This window comes from Bos indicus x Bos taurus, chromosome 13 (assembly GCF_003369695.1).
Source record: "Bos indicus x Bos taurus breed Angus x Brahman F1 hybrid chromosome 13, Bos_hybrid_MaternalHap_v2.0, whole genome shotgun sequence".
Lineage (NCBI taxonomy): Eukaryota > Metazoa > Chordata > Mammalia > Artiodactyla > Bovidae > Bos > Bos indicus x Bos taurus.
Genome location: NC_040088.1, coordinates 59,309,277 through 59,326,809, shown reverse-complemented (window position 1 = coordinate 59,326,809; position 17,533 = coordinate 59,309,277). Strand labels below are relative to the sequence as shown.

Genomic DNA, 17,533 nt, shown 5'->3' with positions numbered 1-17,533 from the left:
CAGGTGTTTCTTGACTTCCTACTTTTGCATTCTAGTCCCCTATAATGAAAAGGACGTCTTTTTTGGGTGTTAGTTCTAAAAGGTCTTGTAGGTCTTCATAGAACCGTTCAACTCAGCTTCTTCAGCGTTACTGGTTGGGGCATAGACTTGATTACTGTGATATTGAATGGTTTGCCTTGGAAACAAACAGAGATCATTCTGTCGTTTTTGAGATTGCGTCCAAGTACTGCATTTCAGACTCTTTTGTTGACCATGATGGCCACTCCATTTCTTCTGAGGGATTCCTGCCCGCAGTAGTAGATATAATGGTCATCTGAGTTAAATTCACCCATTCCAGTCCATTTCAGTTCGCTGATTCCTAGAATGTTGACATTCACTCTTGCCATCTCTTGTTTGACCACTTCCAGTTTGCCTTGATTCATGGACCTGACATTCCAGGTTCCTATGCAATATTGCTCTTTACAGCATCGGACCTTGCTTCTGTCACCAGTCACACAATTGCACTTATCTCACATGCTAGTAAAGTAATGCTCAAAATTCTCTAGGCCAGGCTTCAACAGTGCATGAACTGTGAACTTCCAGATGTTCAAGCTAGATTTAGAAAAGGTAAAGGAACCAGAGATCAAATTGCCAACATCATCAAAAAAGCAAGAGAGTTCCAGAAAAATATCTATTTCTGCTTTATTGACTATGTCAAAGCTTTTGACTGTGTGGATCACAACAAACTGTGGAAAATTCTTCAAGAGATGGGAAAGATGGGACCACCTGACCTGCCTCCTGAGAAACCTATATGCAGGTCAGGAAGCAACAGTTAGAACTGGAAATGGAACAACAGACTGGTTCCAAATAGGAAAAGGAGTACAACAAGGCTGTATATTGTCACCCTGCTTATTTAACATATGCAGAGTACATCAGGAGAAACGTTGGGCTGGATGGAGCACAAGCTAGAATCAAGATTGCCAGGAGAAATATCAATAACCTCAGATATGCAGATGACACCAGCCTTATGGCAGAAAGCGAAGAAGAACTAAAGAGCCTCTTGATGAAAGTAAAAGAGGAGAGTGAAAAAGTTGTCTTAAAACTCAACATTCAGAAAACTAAGATCATGGCATCTTGTTCCATCACTTCATGGCAAATAGATGGGGAAACAGTGACAGACTATTTTTTTGGGCTCCTAAATCATTGCACATGGTGACTGCAGTCATGAAATTAAAAGACACTTACTCCTTGGAAGGAAAGTTATGACCAACCTAGACAGCATATTCAAAAGCAGACGTTATTTTGTCAACAAAGGTCCATCTAGTCAAAGCTATGGTTTTTCCAGTAGTCATGTATGGATATGAGAGTTGGACTATAAAGAAAGCTGAGCACTGAAGAATTGATGCTTTTGAACTGTGGTGTTCGAGAAGACTGAGAGGCCTGTGGACTGCAAGGAGATCCAACCAGTCCATCCTAAAGGAAATAAGTCCTGAATATTCATTGGAAGGACTGATGCTGAAGCTGAAACTCCAATACTTTGGCCACCTGATGTGAAGAACTGATTTGTTTGAAAAGACCCTGATGCTGGGAAGGATTGAAGGCGGGAGGAGAAGGGGATGACAGAGGATGAGATGGTTGGGTGGCATCAGCAATTCAATGGACATAAATTTGAGTAAACTCTAGGAGTTGGGGAATGGACAGGGAGGCCTGGTGTGCTGCAGTCCATGGGGTTGCAAAGAGTTGGACACGACTGAGTGACTGAACTGACTGACTGACATGTTGACATATTTTTATGCATATTCTTTTTCATGTGAGCTCTTTCCTGGATTCTTCAGAAATCCACTCAGACCTCCTGCCCCACTCCATGACCCTTCAATTAGAGTTGGCTTAAGCCCTTCAGAACCACTGGGGTGCTGGAGGCTATTTGGTGCACACACAAACAAATGAGCATCTACCTTCTAAACTGAGACTGTCCCCTAAGGTCTCCTAAGGAACTGTCTGCCTTCCTCCGCAGACCTCAGAGCTTTGTGTTTTCAATTTCTGGCTTTGTTTTCTTCTGTCAGTCTCTGTGGCTCACTGCTCTGGTCTCTGCTTCTGATCTGCTCCTGCTGTCCCAGCCCTCATCGTTTTTGCCTGCCCATCACTTCCCCACCTCCTCCGTTTCCTTTCTCTCCTCTCTTGACTTCTCTTGCTTCTCCTCCACTGGACTGAGCACACCTTGAGGACAAGAACATGTTCTAACTCAAATAAGTTTTCTTTCCATCCCCAGTATTAGTACAGTGCTTGGTTAGCATACCTAAGGGATTCGTGTTTATTCAAGAGAATAGAAATCTGAACTTTTTAGGAAAAGGTCCACACTTAGAAACTGTGTCTCTTGAACACATGGGTTACCTTCTCTCTGGCTGAATTCACTCATCAGTAAAATGGAGGAAAAAAGCTCCTGCAGTGTGTTGTTCCTCATAGTGTGTTGAGAAGATTAAATGAGTTAAGAAACCTAATGTAAAGGGCTTAGAGCAGAGCCCAGCCCAGAGTAAACACTCAACAAATGTTAGTACTACTGGATGAAGCAGTTGCAAGGAGCCCAAACCCACTCCAGCCTTGTAGGGATGAGAAGAACCCCCCAAATCCAGCACACGAAAGAGGCTGGGAGTCAAGTCAATAACCATAGGGTCTGCTAAGCTCTCTCCCTCTCTTTCTCTCTCCACCTGCACAGTACCTTTTTACAAATTGCTTTGTTATCTACCTTGACTTTCTTTTGATTACCACCTCACCCATAACTGTAGCCTATATGTGATTCTGATTTGCCATGGGACCAAACCTGGCCCCAGTTCCAAGACCGTCTTTTAATTCTAAAGCATAACAACGATCAGGTGCGGTCTGTATCTCTTATGTGTATTTGTGAGGGAGACCGTCTTAACATCACATGCTTGGCAGGACATTGACTGGCTCTGAGGCAGGTGTCTCCCTATGGTCTCCCCAACTGCGGTCCTGGGGAAGAATCCACCTGGCTTATTTAAGTGATCAGTGTGTGTTCAGGCTCTTTACCCCTTCTTAGCCCTTGGTCCACAAGGGGATAGACTGGTTATAATCTTACTGTTTATCTTTCATGATTTATTTTGTTGTTTATCTTTTTTGTTTCTCATCTTGTGACTGTTAAAACTTTGGACCCCTAGATATAGAGTAAAATATTTTAACTCTACTCATCTGAAAATGTCACAGAGAATATTATCACATTGACAAAAAGAGACTGAGCAATACTGGTGAAGAATCATGAAACACATAGACTCAAAAACTGGCTGAATTTTTGAAAGGGAGAGGGAAGAAGAGATGAGAGACAACTGTGTGTGAGGTGCCAGACAAGGAAAGTGAAAATCTGGATTTCCTTTTCCTGATGAATATTATTATCATATAAATTAAAATCATTGAGCAAGAGACTCTCATTCGGTGACCAGCCACCATCTTATTTCTGTTTTCAGAGGTTTTAATTGCACTCTGTTTTATAGCGCAACACTCCTAGGAGAGGTGATTAATTTATTTCTTGTTTATTCAGACACCCTCTTGATACTTACCTAGGTTTCACTGAAACCAACATGTCTAATGCCCTCCAAAGCTTTTCCTTGTAAAGATCATTCTCCTTACAATAAATATTTACTATACCTATTCATGAAAGGAATTATAAGTTCTATCTATACTATATTTTTTATTCAGACTGGTTTTCATAAATATTTAATTTGATTGCACATGAGTTTATTATACACACTTAGAAACATGTTTTTCTGTCTCCAAATAGAAGGATATGAAATGCATATCCTTCCAGTCTGTTCATCTTTGGCAACTTTTAGATCTTTACAGCATATAAACTTTAACATTTCTGGTACTTAAATCATTTTGATTCCCATCACAGTGACGTCCTAAAACATTTTTGTTCTAAAATAATTTCCCTCAGAAAACTGGACAGCCACGTGCATAAGAATGAAACTAGATGACTATCTTATACCATAAACAGAAATTAACTCGGGATGTAAGACCTAATGCCATAAAACACCTAGAAAAAGACTTAGATGATAAGCTATTTACTTCAGCCTTGGCAATAAATTTTTGGATCTAACTTAAAAAGCAAAAAAAGCAAAAATAAACAACTGGGACTACACCAAACTAAAAAGTTTCTGGATAGCAAAAGAAACCATCAACAAAATGAAAAGGTAACCTACTAATCGGAAGAAAACATATGCAAATTGTATATCCAGTAAAAGGTTAATATACAAAATATAAAAAGAATTCATAAAACTCAGTAACAAAAACAAATAAGTAAAACGGTTTGACTTTAAGAGAGCAGAGGATTTGAATAGACATTTTTTTCCAAAAAGGAAATGCAGTTGGCCAGTAGGCATGTGAAAAGATGCTTAATATCACTAATCATCAAGGTATTGAATTAGAAAATATAAAACATTTTTAGTATTTGTTATGATTAGAGTTTTGTGTAATTCTCCAGTAGCAGCTAATTGAATTATTTTTGTATTTTTTCCCCTCCAAATTAAAGAGAAAACTCAAATGGTCTTGAGTTGATCTCCCTTGGACCCCATGCTTCAAGTAATACTTAAAGGTAATTCCCACCCCTAATTTACTGCTAGTGGAACAGAATACTCCACATTTATGAATACATAATTTAGGAGATCTACCTGTCTACACTAGCCTAGTTCCATTTGGGGACTTTCAAATATATAATCATGGCTAAAATTTATTATAGCAAAAGATACAATGCAAGATCATCAGGAAAACGGTACATATAATCAAAGGCTAAACGAAGTCACACACACAGGCTTCTTAGTCCTTCCTCCCTCTCTGCTAGCGTAACGTAGGATGTGATTTTCTCATATGACATAGCTCCACCCAAGAAAGCCTACCTGAGTCATGGAATCCAGACTTCATAAAGGTGCAAATTCCGATTACCTATAGGGAACACCTATTTGAATGATGGGCTTTCCAGGTGGCTCAGTGGTAAAGAATCTGCCTGCCAAGCAGGAGCTGCAGGAGATGTGGGTTCTATCCCTGGGTTGGGAAGATCCCCTGGAGGAGGAAATGGCAACTGAATCCAGTATTCCCTGCTGGGATAACCCCATGGACAGAGGAGCCTGGCAGGCTATAGGACTTGCAACTATAGTTCAGACACAACTGAGCGACTGAACAGCATGCACAGATTTCTCTCAGAAGGAAACAGTACATTTTTCAAGCACTAAAGGAACCAACCATGTGTTCTCTATCCTTCAGCAATAAAGAGGGAGAAATAAAGACATTTCCAGATGAAGGAAAACAATTTATTGCTAGCTGGCCTACCCTTACAGATTGGCTAGCTAAGGGAAGTTCTACCAAAGGAAGAAAATGCTGAAAGAATCTGGAAGGATTAGGAAGAAAGAAGGAACTGAAATATGGATATATACAATAGACTATTTCCTCGTGAGTTTTATTTTTATACATTATATTTGATAATTGAAACAAAAATTTTAATATCTGATACTCAAGAAAATTATACTCAAAAGTGGATAAAGTAAAGAGACCTCCATGGATGTGACATTTCCATATTTCCCTCAAAGTGATAAAATGTGGATACCAGCAGACTGTGATAAGTAATATATAATATGTCTATTATAGTACTTACCATAACAACAACAAACCAATACAAAGAGCTACACTCACAAACAGTATAAATAAATCAGGATGGATAATTTTAAAATGTCCAAGTAACCCACAGGAAGGCAAGAAAAGGAAAAGGAAAAGAACAAATCAAAAGGCAGATATTGGCAGAGTGTATTTGAAAGTTATGATTCAACTACATGCTGTTTTAAAAAACTCACTTCAAATTTATCCATCTAGATGGGTTGAAAGTGAAAGGATGGAAGGAGATACCATGTAAACATTCATTTTTTAAGAAGCAGAAATGGCTTTTCAAATATAAAAGTAGACTGCAGAGTAAAGAAAAATTCTAGAGAGAAAGAGGGACATTATGAATAATAAAATTAATCATGAAGGAGACATAATAATCTAATATATATGCACCAAACAACAGAGCCTCAAAATACACGAGGCAAAAACTGATAGAGCAGAAAGGAGAAATAGATAAATCCAGAATTGTAGTTGAGGACTGCAACATGCCCTTCTGAGCAACTGATAGAACTACTTGACCTAAAATCACCAAGGAAATAAAGGATTTGAACAACAGCAAAATAAGTAAGATTTAATTGACATATTATGGAGAAGGACGGAGAAGGCAATGGCACCCCACTCCAGTACTCTTGCCTGGAAAATCCCATGGATGGAGGAGCCTGGTAGGCTGCAATCCATGGGGTCGCTAAGAGTCAGACATGACTGAGCAACTTCACTTTCACTTTTCCCTTTCATGCATTGGAGAAGGAAATGGCAACCCACTCCAGTGTTCTTGCCTGGAGAATCCCAGGGACGGGAGAGCCTGGTGCGCTGCTGTCTCTGGGGTCGCACAGAGTCGGACACTACTGAAGTGACTTAGCAGTAGCAGCATGGAGAAGAAAATGGCAACCCACTCCAGTGTTCTTGCCTGGAGAATCCCAGGGACGGGGGAGCCTCATGGGCTGCCATCTATGGGGTTGTACTGAGTCAGACACGACTGAAGCGACTTAGGAGCAACAGCAGCAGCAGCCGCTTAGCAGCAGCATTGAACATTTCATCACCAGCACATTTTTTCAGCTGCATTTGTAACATTTATAATACTCTGGGTCATAAAACAAAGCACAGCAAAAAATTTTTAAAGTAGTTTAAATCATACAGAATATGCTCTCTGATCATAATAGAATCAAACTAGAAATTAATGACAGAAAGACAAGAAGAAAATCTTTAAACATGTGGAAACTGAATGATATACTTCTAAATAATCTCTGGGACAAAAGGAAGTCTCAAAAGGATTTAAAAATACAAAGAATTGAACGAAAACACAGCCAAAGCAATGCTGATAGGGAAATTTATTTCACTAAAATGTATTAGGTTGTAAATCAATAATCTAAGTTCTCACTTCAAGAATCTAGAAAAATAAACTCAATACAATTAGAAGGAAGAAAATAATAACAAAAATCAACAAAATTTAAAACAGAGAAACAGCAGAGAAAGTCAATGAAATCAAGGCTGGCTTTTTTAAAATGTCAATAACTATGTCAATCCTACTAAGCATTGTAATCAGCAACTTAGATGAAATGGACCAGTTCATCAAAAACTACAAATTATCACAACTTACTAAAGATGAAATAGATGCTAAAAATAATCATGTAATTATTTAAAAAGTTGATTTCATAAAACCCAAAAGAGAAATTTCCTGACCCAGATGGTTTCATTAGTGAATTCTGCCAAAAATTCAAAGAATTAACACCAACTCTACACACTCTTTCCCAGAAAATAGAATGTTTCCCAGCTCATGATACCAACATTATTCAAATGCCGATACCAGACAAGGACATGATAAGAAAAGAAATTTACATGTTTGGGCTTCTATTGTGGCTCAGTTGGTAAAGAATCCGCCTGCAATGTGGGAGACCTGGGTTCCATCTCTGGGTTGGGAAGATCCCCTGCAGAAGGGAACAGCTACTCACTCCAGTATTCTGGCCTGGAGAATTCCATGGACTATATAGTCCATGGGGTTGCAAAGAGTTGGACACAACTGAGTGGCTTTCACTTTCACTTTGTCAAAATAGTTGAGTGTACCTGTGGTGGGTTGGGGCTTCCGTTATGTTAATCTGCATGTCTGTCCCTCGACTAGTATTATTCTATCTGGATTACTGTAACTATATGTAAGACTTTTTATCAATCACTTTTGATTGTTCCCACATTATTTTTCATCACATTTGATTTAGCTATTCTAGGGCCTATGCCTTTCCATATACATCTTAGAAAAGATTTTCTATTCTACAAAAAACTTTGCTTGGATTTTAACAGGAATTCCATTAAACCTTGAGATCATTTGAGGAGAATTATATCTTACTATGTTGAATCTTTAAATCTATGGACACAGGACATCTCATCATGTATTTAGATCTTCTTCAATTGCTTTTGACAACACTTTTTAATATTCAGCACACAAATCCTGTACGTGTTTTGAGAAGTTTATACCTAAGGATTTCATTTTCTTGGCATAATTGTGAGTGCTCCAATTTTTTTTTTTTAAATTTTGGTTTCCATATGTTCATTTTCACTATGTAGAAACATAATGGATTTGTGTGTTGTTCTTATATCTTCAGATTTTGATGAACTCATTCTTAGTTCTTGGAGTTTTTTCAGGAGATTCTTTGGGATTCCCTACATGGGCAATCATATCATCCGCTTTGTCTTTAGTTTTCAGTAGTTTGATTTCAATGTGTCTGGAGTGTATTTCTTTGGGTGTACTGTTGGGGGCCAGCGTGAGGCACTCCGGAGGCCCATGGCAAAGGTCATGAGGAAGGAGGCTCGACATATGCAAAGGCGGGATCGAGCCTCAGGAGTCCCCCTGGAAATCCTCGAGCATCTACCCCCATAACCAGAGCCTGCCTACTTGACTACTTTGTGCTCTCACCTACACCTCTGACTTTACGGGGGGCTGTCCCCCACCACCTCTTTCAGAGAAGGAGTTAACTTAGAGCTCCAGTTAATAATAATTCCTGGGCGTGATAGGAGTGTTTCAACCTACAAACTCCTCTGAAGGTTCTCTAGCCTGCCTGACAGGCTTGTCCGGCCACATGTGATTGCTCACAGCCTCCCAACCGTGAGAGGCACAAGATGCTTTAAACCTTCTAAAAACAGGTTCCTTAGAAAAATTAGAAAACCATTAGTATAAGTATAGTGGGCTGATTAGAAATTGTATTGGTGAAGGGTTTTTCATTTGTTGAGCCAATGTTTGTTGCTAAGACTCCACATCCCCTGCCCTTACACACATTAATGAATATATAGAAGAAATAAGTATTAACCTTTGATATAAATCACATTAGACCTTAGGCTAAGTAAATTCTTTCCTTAACTAAAACCCACTACACCCTTACCCTATAGGAATGTAACTTTATTTGGGTGGCATCTGTTTTAAGAATAATCACCCTTGGAGAAAAAAGTGTTCTGGTTGACTGACCACTGTCACAAGGAGAGGGTCATAAATTGTCAGCAGGCCCCCCTGGCCAGAAGATGATGTAACACCCCTAAGACCTCTGTATACATTTGTATGAAGCACCTGACTTTAATAAAAGTTAGGACTGCTGTCCCCACGTGACTTTTGTATACCACCTCAGTATATAAAAACAGACTCTGGAAAATAAAGAATTGGGATCAGTTCCTCGAAAGACTGGTCTCCCCATGTCGCTCGCTCTCTCAAACTCTGGCTGAGTCTCCATCTGGAGCACGGAGCCCACCATGCTTACTAACTTTGCCTGGGCTTCTAAGATCTGACCGGGGAGGCCTCAGTGTCTCCTCTCCTTTGGGAGAACGGAAGGACGCCTGCGGCCTACGTAAGTGGTGCAAACTTCTTGTCTTGAAGTTTTATTGGTCTCCCGTGTAAACCAAGCTACTCAGCCTCTTTTCTCCACTGAATTTTCCTACTGAGCTATCCTCATTCTATTACTCTTTACATCTCTAATTAATATCTAATTGAAGCTATTGTATCCTGATCCTCGCCGAAGCTGTCTCCCCCTCGAACATTCCCTGAAATTCTTGACTATGTAGATTTATGTCTTTAACCAAATTGAGGAAACCATTTCAGCTCTAATTTATTCAATTTTTTTTCCTGTACTGCCTTCTTTTCCCTCTTCTTCTGACTCTATGATACCAATATTAGCTCTTTTTATTGCACCACAAGTCCTTGAGACTTTGTCAATTACTTTTTCAATCTTTTGTCCTCTGTGTTATCCATATCACATAATTTTTATTGACATATCTTCAAATTCATAGATTATTTTCTTTGTTATCTCCATTTTGCTATGAAACCTATTCAGAGAGTTGTGATTTTTAGGTTTTGGTTATTGCATTTTTCAGCTCCAAATTCTATTTTTATATCTTCTTTTTCTAAGACTTTCTGACTCCCTGTTCATTTCAAGAGTGTTTTACTTGTTGGAACATTTTACATCTGTATCATCTCAGCATTGATGTGTATTGATGGCCTTTCCCCATATGAGGTGAGATTTTCCTGGCTCTTCATATGTTGAGTAATTAGATTGTAATATGTTATAAGTCCTACAGTTCTTATTTATGGGTCTTAGACACATTCTAAGAAGAATGTTTCTTTTGTGTGTGTGTTTTAGCAGTCAATTGCCCCAGTTGCTTTCAGTCTTCAAATTCCAACCAGTTGCCAATCTACTGTTTATCCCATTCTCAAAGGCTTTGCAGTGCTATTTGGATCAGCCCTGCATGTGTGCCAACTAAGATCCATTTGGGACTTGGGCGGTGGTCTATACCATAGTTCCATCTTCAAAATCTATGTATGTGCTGCTTAGGGTCAGAACTGTGCACACACAGCTTTGAATAAGCCTAGGAATTCATAAAACACTTTTATAGGGCTGCTTTCCTGAGCTCCTCCATCTCCATGACCTCACTTGTCTGTTCTGGTTCCTTGGAGTTTCCCTTTTGGTCCTTAAGCCAAAACCATTATTTACCCTGTGCTGCAACACTCTTGCCATGACAGCACGCATATCCACAGCCAAACAGCAGGAGGGCTGAGCATGAATAAGGCAGTTTTAGATTCTTAGGGACCTTAATGTCACCACTGCCACCACCATCACAAGATTCCTTAGCGGCTGGGGCATAAGAGAATGGATAAAAATAAGAAAAAAGAATCAAAATCAGGGCTTTCCTCCATTCTCTCTCTTTCCTGTTTCTCAAGTAGACTTCTCCTTGAGCTCTCTCTATGCGCTGATGCCCACTTCCAGACATGGGGCGATGTTTACTTCAGGTTGGAGAATAGTGGAGGAAAATTAAAAGATAAGCTCGCCATCAGTTCAGTAGTCATTCAAATGTTGGTCTTTTCTGATCTTTCTGCTATGAATTATTTTTCAGTTTTCAAATAGCGATTGCATGTACCCTGTCCAGGTTTTAGGACTGTATTCAGTATGAGAGACAGGGTGAAGTGTACTTACTCCCTGTTACCTGGAATGAGAAGTCCAGTCATTGTTTGTTCAACTCATTAATAATGAGAGAATTAGTAAGATGTTAATACTGGAAAAAGATCACTTGAGAATATATATATATTTGTATCCAATTTAACTAAAGAATATTAGAAAAAGATTGCTGAGCTACATTTTAAAAACTTGTAGGATGACTAACGTCTTACAGGACAATAAATTGTAACCTTTGGGAGTATCTTTTCCATTGAATGGAAATAATTTGCATCCATACTAAACAAAAATTTGTATGTTAACTAGTAACTTCTCTAAGTCTGGAACTTTTCACTGAGAGTAAACAGTATCCTTACTGTTTACTAGGTACATTCTATTTTCCCTAAGTACAGAACTAAGTACATTTCCCTAGATAAACTTTGCATGAGGTCTTTGTCCCTGCATTACATGAAAATTCCTTGCATTCCTTATTTTGTTTTTTTTTTGCCTGTTACCATGTTTTGGATATGTGTGCATGCTAAGTCGCTTCAGTCATGTCTAACTCTTTGTGACCCTATGGACTATAGCCCTCCAGGCTCCTCTGTCCATGGGATCCCCCAGGCAAGAATACTGGAGTGGGTTGCCATGCCCTCCTCCAGGGGATCTTCCTGACCCAGGGATCAAACCTGCATCTCTTACGTCCCCTGCATTGACAGGCAGGTTCTTAGACAGGTTCTTTACCACTAGTGCTACCTGGGAAGCCCCCGTGTGTTGGGTAATTGTTCTAAAAATTGGGATCCAAATTCTTCTTGCAGAAGGTCTCAGCTGAAGCAAGAGATGATAAAAGACTGGCTTAGACTCCCTGAGGAGGCAACCTATTTTTTCCCCAATTCAATAAATATTTATTGCATACCTACAGTGTACCAAATATTTTGATAAGAAATGGTGCATAAAAGCAATATATGATTTTCATAATATGTATCAATCATGTAGTATTCTCTTGAAAAATAATTTCTCCCACAAATATAGAGACTGTAAAACTCCTTGTCATGGAAACTTTGAAAAATATGTAGGGTATGGTTATTGAGGTATATAGCAAATACTATATTCCCATGATGCTCTTCAGATTAACTCAGAGCACAGTTAGTGCTTATTCACTCTGTTATTTTGCTTGCTGTTGTTTATTCTCTAAGGAAAGGCAGAGGGAAAAAAGAAGAGGAAAAAGTGAAGGAGGAGGAAGAGGTTGCAGCAGCACCCAAATTGACTGGAGAAGGAAGCCTTGAGAAAGAATGGTTCCCTCCCTCTGATCCTGACTTCTGTGTTTATGTGTATGAAGTGACCAAATCCATACTTCCCATCACCAATATAAAGGAGCAGATTGAGGTTCTTGCAAAGTAAGCTGTCTGTGTATACACACGCGTTTTCAGTTTATGAAAAATCATTTTTGATGTTAGTGATTTGCATTGTTCTAGTCAGTTTTCAGACAACTACACCATAATAAAATCGAACTGTAACAGCACTCTGACTCTGAAGCAGAAACACAAAGATTTGGAAAGAAAGCCTCCATTTCTATTTTGGATAATATTTCTGCCAAAAATCACAACTTAGGAGCTAGAAATTACTTAAAGAAAAATGTCTCTGTCATTTTCTCCTGCTAAACCATGAAAAGCATCTTTCAGGGTGATTCCAAAGAAGTTATAAATGAAGGAATCCTATTGTGTATTATTTGTAAACTCACAAGTTGGTTCCTAATAAAATGATCACCCGATATTTTTATACTATATGTCCGATATTTTGTGTCTCACATTGCTCTAAAGTGGCATTGTGGGTATTCTCAGAGATGGTTCGGCGCTCTGTATAATCCAGTGAGGTTGCCTCCTAAATGAGAGCGTTTACTCTGATCCCACCAAGAGAAGACTGAGAACTTGACCTTATAGCTGACAGGGATTAAGACTTCCTGGAAATGGAGGCTCACTTTCTTAACTGACACCAGCCAGTCGTGAGCTCCTGGCTTGTGCAACAGCTGCAGTCTCTGTAAGAGCTTGTACCTTCTCCAAATAGAAGTGAGTTGCAGGCACCAAACCTGGATGTGACAACTGCAAGAAACACAGCCGCCAGATCACTGACTCCTTGTCAGCTGGCTCTGGAAGGGAATGTTTTTTTGGCTACTGAATTTTTCCTGGTGTCCTTGAGAAGTGATGACTCAAGCAGATTCTGACTTAGCTCATTTCAACATTTGTCAAATTTCCTCATGCTTTGTTCCTATCAGAAATCATTTTCATCAATCCCCCATTTTTTTTTTTTAATCTGAGCCCACACCAGGAGAGTGATACAGAGATGTTTTCCCATGCATTTGGCTCCTAGTGGAATACCTGGCTGGCTGACAACGCAGGTCAGCGTTCTGCCCAATCCTTTCTCTTGGTTTTCACCATTGCTCTTCTTTGTTGGTTCCATAAACAGCAAGAGGAAATTCTTTCTTAACGGTGTGCAATTCTGCTTTTACTCCATGATGTAAGTAGCCGCAGTTGACAGAGGATTTTTACTGGTGTGCTGAGTGACATCCTCAGTGAGAGCCTACTTTTAGGAGAAACTCTCAGGCAAAGTACAACGTGCCCAACTCACCTCCTCATGTAATCGTTACTTACTTTTTCCTTTGTGCCTCTTCCTCCCTCCTCTAACTTCAGTGTTATGTAAATGCCATATATCTTTCTCTAAATTAAAAAATAATAATAATAAAATTTAAAAGAAGAAGAGGATAAAACTTGAAAATAATCGTGAACCTAACGGTATGCAGTGGTCCTATGTGTTTGGATGAGGTTAAATTCCTTAAAAGAAGGACCATACGTCAGGACAATTCAGATTCAAACATTTGAAAATACTTGCCAAGAGTGCGATAACATTCAAAACCTGCATTGATACAAATGTAATGTGATATTGATCTGTATCTTGCTATAAACGTTAGGAAAATTAGCATTCATTTCTTTTTTCCTGCTGAATGAAACTCTTAGAATTTCAGCTTATATATGACAGTTTGAAGAGAGTAAGCATAATCAGTGGCTTCAGTCGTGTCTGCCTCTTTGCAACCCTATGGACTGTATAGCCCACCAGGCTCCTCTGTCCATGTGATTCTCCAGGCAAGAATACTGGAGTGGGTTTCCATGCCCTCCGTGAGGGGATCTTCCTGACCCAGGGATCGAACCCACATCTCCTGTGTCTCCTGCATTAGAGGCAGATTCTTTACCACTGAGCTGTCAGGGAAGCCCAAGCATAATCTTAACTTATAGTAAATACATAAAGTAAAACAAAAATCAGAAGGAAAACATGTTTTACAAGTATAATTACACAGAAGACAGTGAAATATTAAACTTGACTGATTCAATCTCACTGCAATTGATGCAGGTATGTGGCTGAAAAAATGGGTGGTAAGATTCCAAAAGAAAAACTACAGGATTTCAGCTGGGAGCTTCATATAAGTGAACTAAAATTTCAACTTAAATCCAATGTTGTACCAATTGGACTGATCAAAAAAGGAATCTTCTACCATCGAGCTTTGCTTTTCAAGGTATTTAAGATGTTTTGCCTCATTTCCAATAAGGTAAAAATGTTTTGTGTTCATTGTTGTGGAGTGAGCCAGTTGCTAACAATTAACTATGTAATACTAATACTATCATTTAGATGTACTTATATTTGGCATATATATGTATGTGTATATACATACACACATGTAAGCTCACCAGACTGTTAGAAGCATATTCATTCTATATTTGTGACACACCTACTCTAGACCGGGGGACGACAGAGGATGAGATGGTTGGATGGCATCACCAACTCAATGGACATGAGTTTGAGCAAGGTCCGGGAGTTGGTGATGGACAGGGAAGCCTGGCGTTCTGCAGTCTGTGAGGTCACAAAGAGTTGTACATGACCCAGCAACTGAACTGAACTGAACTCTAGACCAGGGCCTCTTCCAAGGTCGGGAATATAGGGATAATAAAGTGACAATCCCTGCACTCAAGAGGGTCTGAAGCCAAACTTGTGGGTTCTCAGGTGACTTCAGGGAAAGTTTCAGGGGAGGAAATGATATGTGGCCTCAGCATTAAAGGCTGCATAGGACTCCAGCAGGAAAGAAGGAAAGACACAGATGTTCTAAACATTTTATTCAAAATAACAGGTATGAGAGTCAGTGATCCACGTGAGGGATGGAGAATAGGTCTGGATCCAGAAGAGCAGGGAAGGATGGGCTAAAGGGCCAGACAGTAAAGCACCGTGTGAGTTTGCACTTGATTCTAAAATCTGTGAGCGGCCACTGAAAGTTAAGGGGAGCATGGTAGTGTGATTTTGAAAGACCACTGAGGCTACAGAACAGGGAATGAACTAGAATGTGGCTAAGACTAGAGACAGGAAGACCAGCTGGAAGGTCCCTGGAGCAAGATGTCTGGGTGACAGATACAAAAGCCATGGAAGAGGCTACAAATGAGCAGTGAGTTTAGAGGGAGACACAGGAGGTAAAACTGAAAGAAGCTGCTGACTGCCTAACAGTTGTACGAGAGAGTGCATGAGAAGAAAATGATTTCCAGACTCTGGTCAGGGCAACTGGAAATGATGGCACTGTTCACGGAGATGAGGACACTAGAACCAGAAGAGGCGAAAGGGAGGGGGTGATCTTTTTTTCCCTGCATTGTATTCAGTGTCTGAAATATAATAGGGGCTGAGAAAATGGTTTCTGAACCATAGATTTAAATGTATAAAATTCCAGCCTTCTCCTGAATACCTACAAACTTCATTGCATTTTGCCTCCAGTTTCAAGCTAATCCTATTTGTAGCCCAAATGCCAGTCTTTCCTATTTCCTGGGATTTCTTGCTCTATCAGTTCTTCTCTCTCATATTAAATCTCTTTCACTTTGCCAGCTGTTTCTCCTTTAAAATCTAAACTTAAGTCCATTCTATCTAAAGAGAAAATGTAAATCTTTTCTCATGATCTCTACAACCACTCCTGTATACAGCCCCATTACACGACAGTTGTCAATGTGAGCTTATGTACCAGGCATTTGATAAACATAATTATGAACAGTCTCAAATAGGCCAAAGGCTGAAACTATTACCTCTGTTTTAAAGACAAGAAAATTGATATTTAGACAAGGAATTTACCCAGAGATACAGCTGGAATTTGAACCCATGCCTATCTGAGCCAAAACCTACTACACTGCTTCTATCTGAAGATAATTCTCATTCCTGGTCAAAAATTCTGAGTGATCTCAACTCCTTGATCTCACTTTTATCCTCAGCTCTCTGCAGTCTGGCTGTTGCTCCCTCCCGACAAGGATCATAATGATCTAGTGTCTCTTTTGTTTGATACGTCAGAGAATTTGTCATTGATCCTTCCCTTTCTTCAGCACCACTTTCCTCAGTCACTTCTGTCCTCTCGTCGTTTCATCTCAGTCTCCTTTGGAGACTTCTTTTCCTCCACCCTTGTCTTAAATGTTAGGGTCTTGACCCAGAACTCAAGGTTCTTACTTTTTTCACTGGTAAAATGTCTCATCCTTCTATTCCTCCTAAATCGTTCACACCTCCTACACATACTGTTCATCTCCCCCATTTTCTTCCAGCTCCTTTCCCCCATGGCAGCCTAGATAAATTGCCCACAGACCTTATAACCTGCTCCCTGATTTCCTTCATCTTCCTGCCCCCCCATCCTTCCACTCCTCTGCCTTGCCTGCCTACCCTGGACTGATCCAACTGCCTGCCCTTTCCACGTTGACACTCAGGCTGCAGAACGTGACCGTGGGGTGTGCCACTGCCAATTCGGGATCCAAGATGGTGGTTCACGTGCTGCCTGGCCACCTTTTCCAGCTCCTAGCCAAGGACTTTTCTTATTTTCCTCAGCAGTCATGTCCCCACATCAGCCCTCCTTCCTAAGCCTTTCCATCTTCACCTCTTCCTATGAGCAAATGACCTTTTTTCCCATTTTACGAAGTAAACAGAAACTTCCAGGTTCAACTCAGCTGAGGTTAAGAACTCAGACTGGGAATTCCCTGGCAGTTCAGTAGTTAGGACTTGGTTCACTCACTGCTGGGGCCCCGGGTTCAACCCCTGGTTGGAGAACTAAGGTCCTACAAGAACTCAGACTCTGGAGATAGATTCCATGGCTTTCATGTTAGGTCAACCCTTATGGTGACCTTGGGAAAATTGTCTGACCTCAGTCTTACTCTCTGAAAGATGGGGAATACGATAGTATTCCACAGGGGTATTTTGATGATTTAAAGTGCCTTGATATGGAATAAGAGATCACTAAATACTATTTTGGAAAAGATGATTATATTTGTGTGTGTGTGTGTGTGTGTGTGTGTGTGTGTGTGTCTACCCCCTACTGTGAGTGTAAAATGATTCTAGGACCAATTTCAAGGGGATCAGAGGCTTGTTCCACACATCCAAACAATTATTTGCTGCCAGCTGGGTGTCCTACAATTCAACTCAATTTGGATACTCTTTAC

The 17,533-nt window shown here is 39.9% G+C and overlaps 1 protein-coding gene and 1 long non-coding RNA gene across 3 annotated transcripts in view; one reads left to right on the top strand and one right to left on the bottom strand.

Annotated features, from left to right (window-relative positions):
- The window catches only part of LOC113903591, a 331,888-nt gene that overhangs the window by 163,400 nt on the left and 150,955 nt on the right, over positions 1-17,533 (bottom strand). The gene's annotated exons all lie outside the window — the stretch shown is intronic.
- The window catches only part of ARMC3 (armadillo repeat containing 3), a 92,147-nt gene that overhangs the window by 71,645 nt on the left and 2,969 nt on the right, over positions 1-17,533 (top strand). For both annotated transcript variants that reach the window (XM_027559977.1, XM_027559976.1), the window contains exons 17-18: positions 12,236-12,436; positions 14,442-14,604. In XM_027559977.1, the coding sequence (XP_027415778.1) occupies positions 12,236-12,436; positions 14,442-14,604 (364 nt within the window). The remainder of the gene's footprint in view (positions 1-12,235; positions 12,437-14,441; positions 14,605-17,533) is intronic.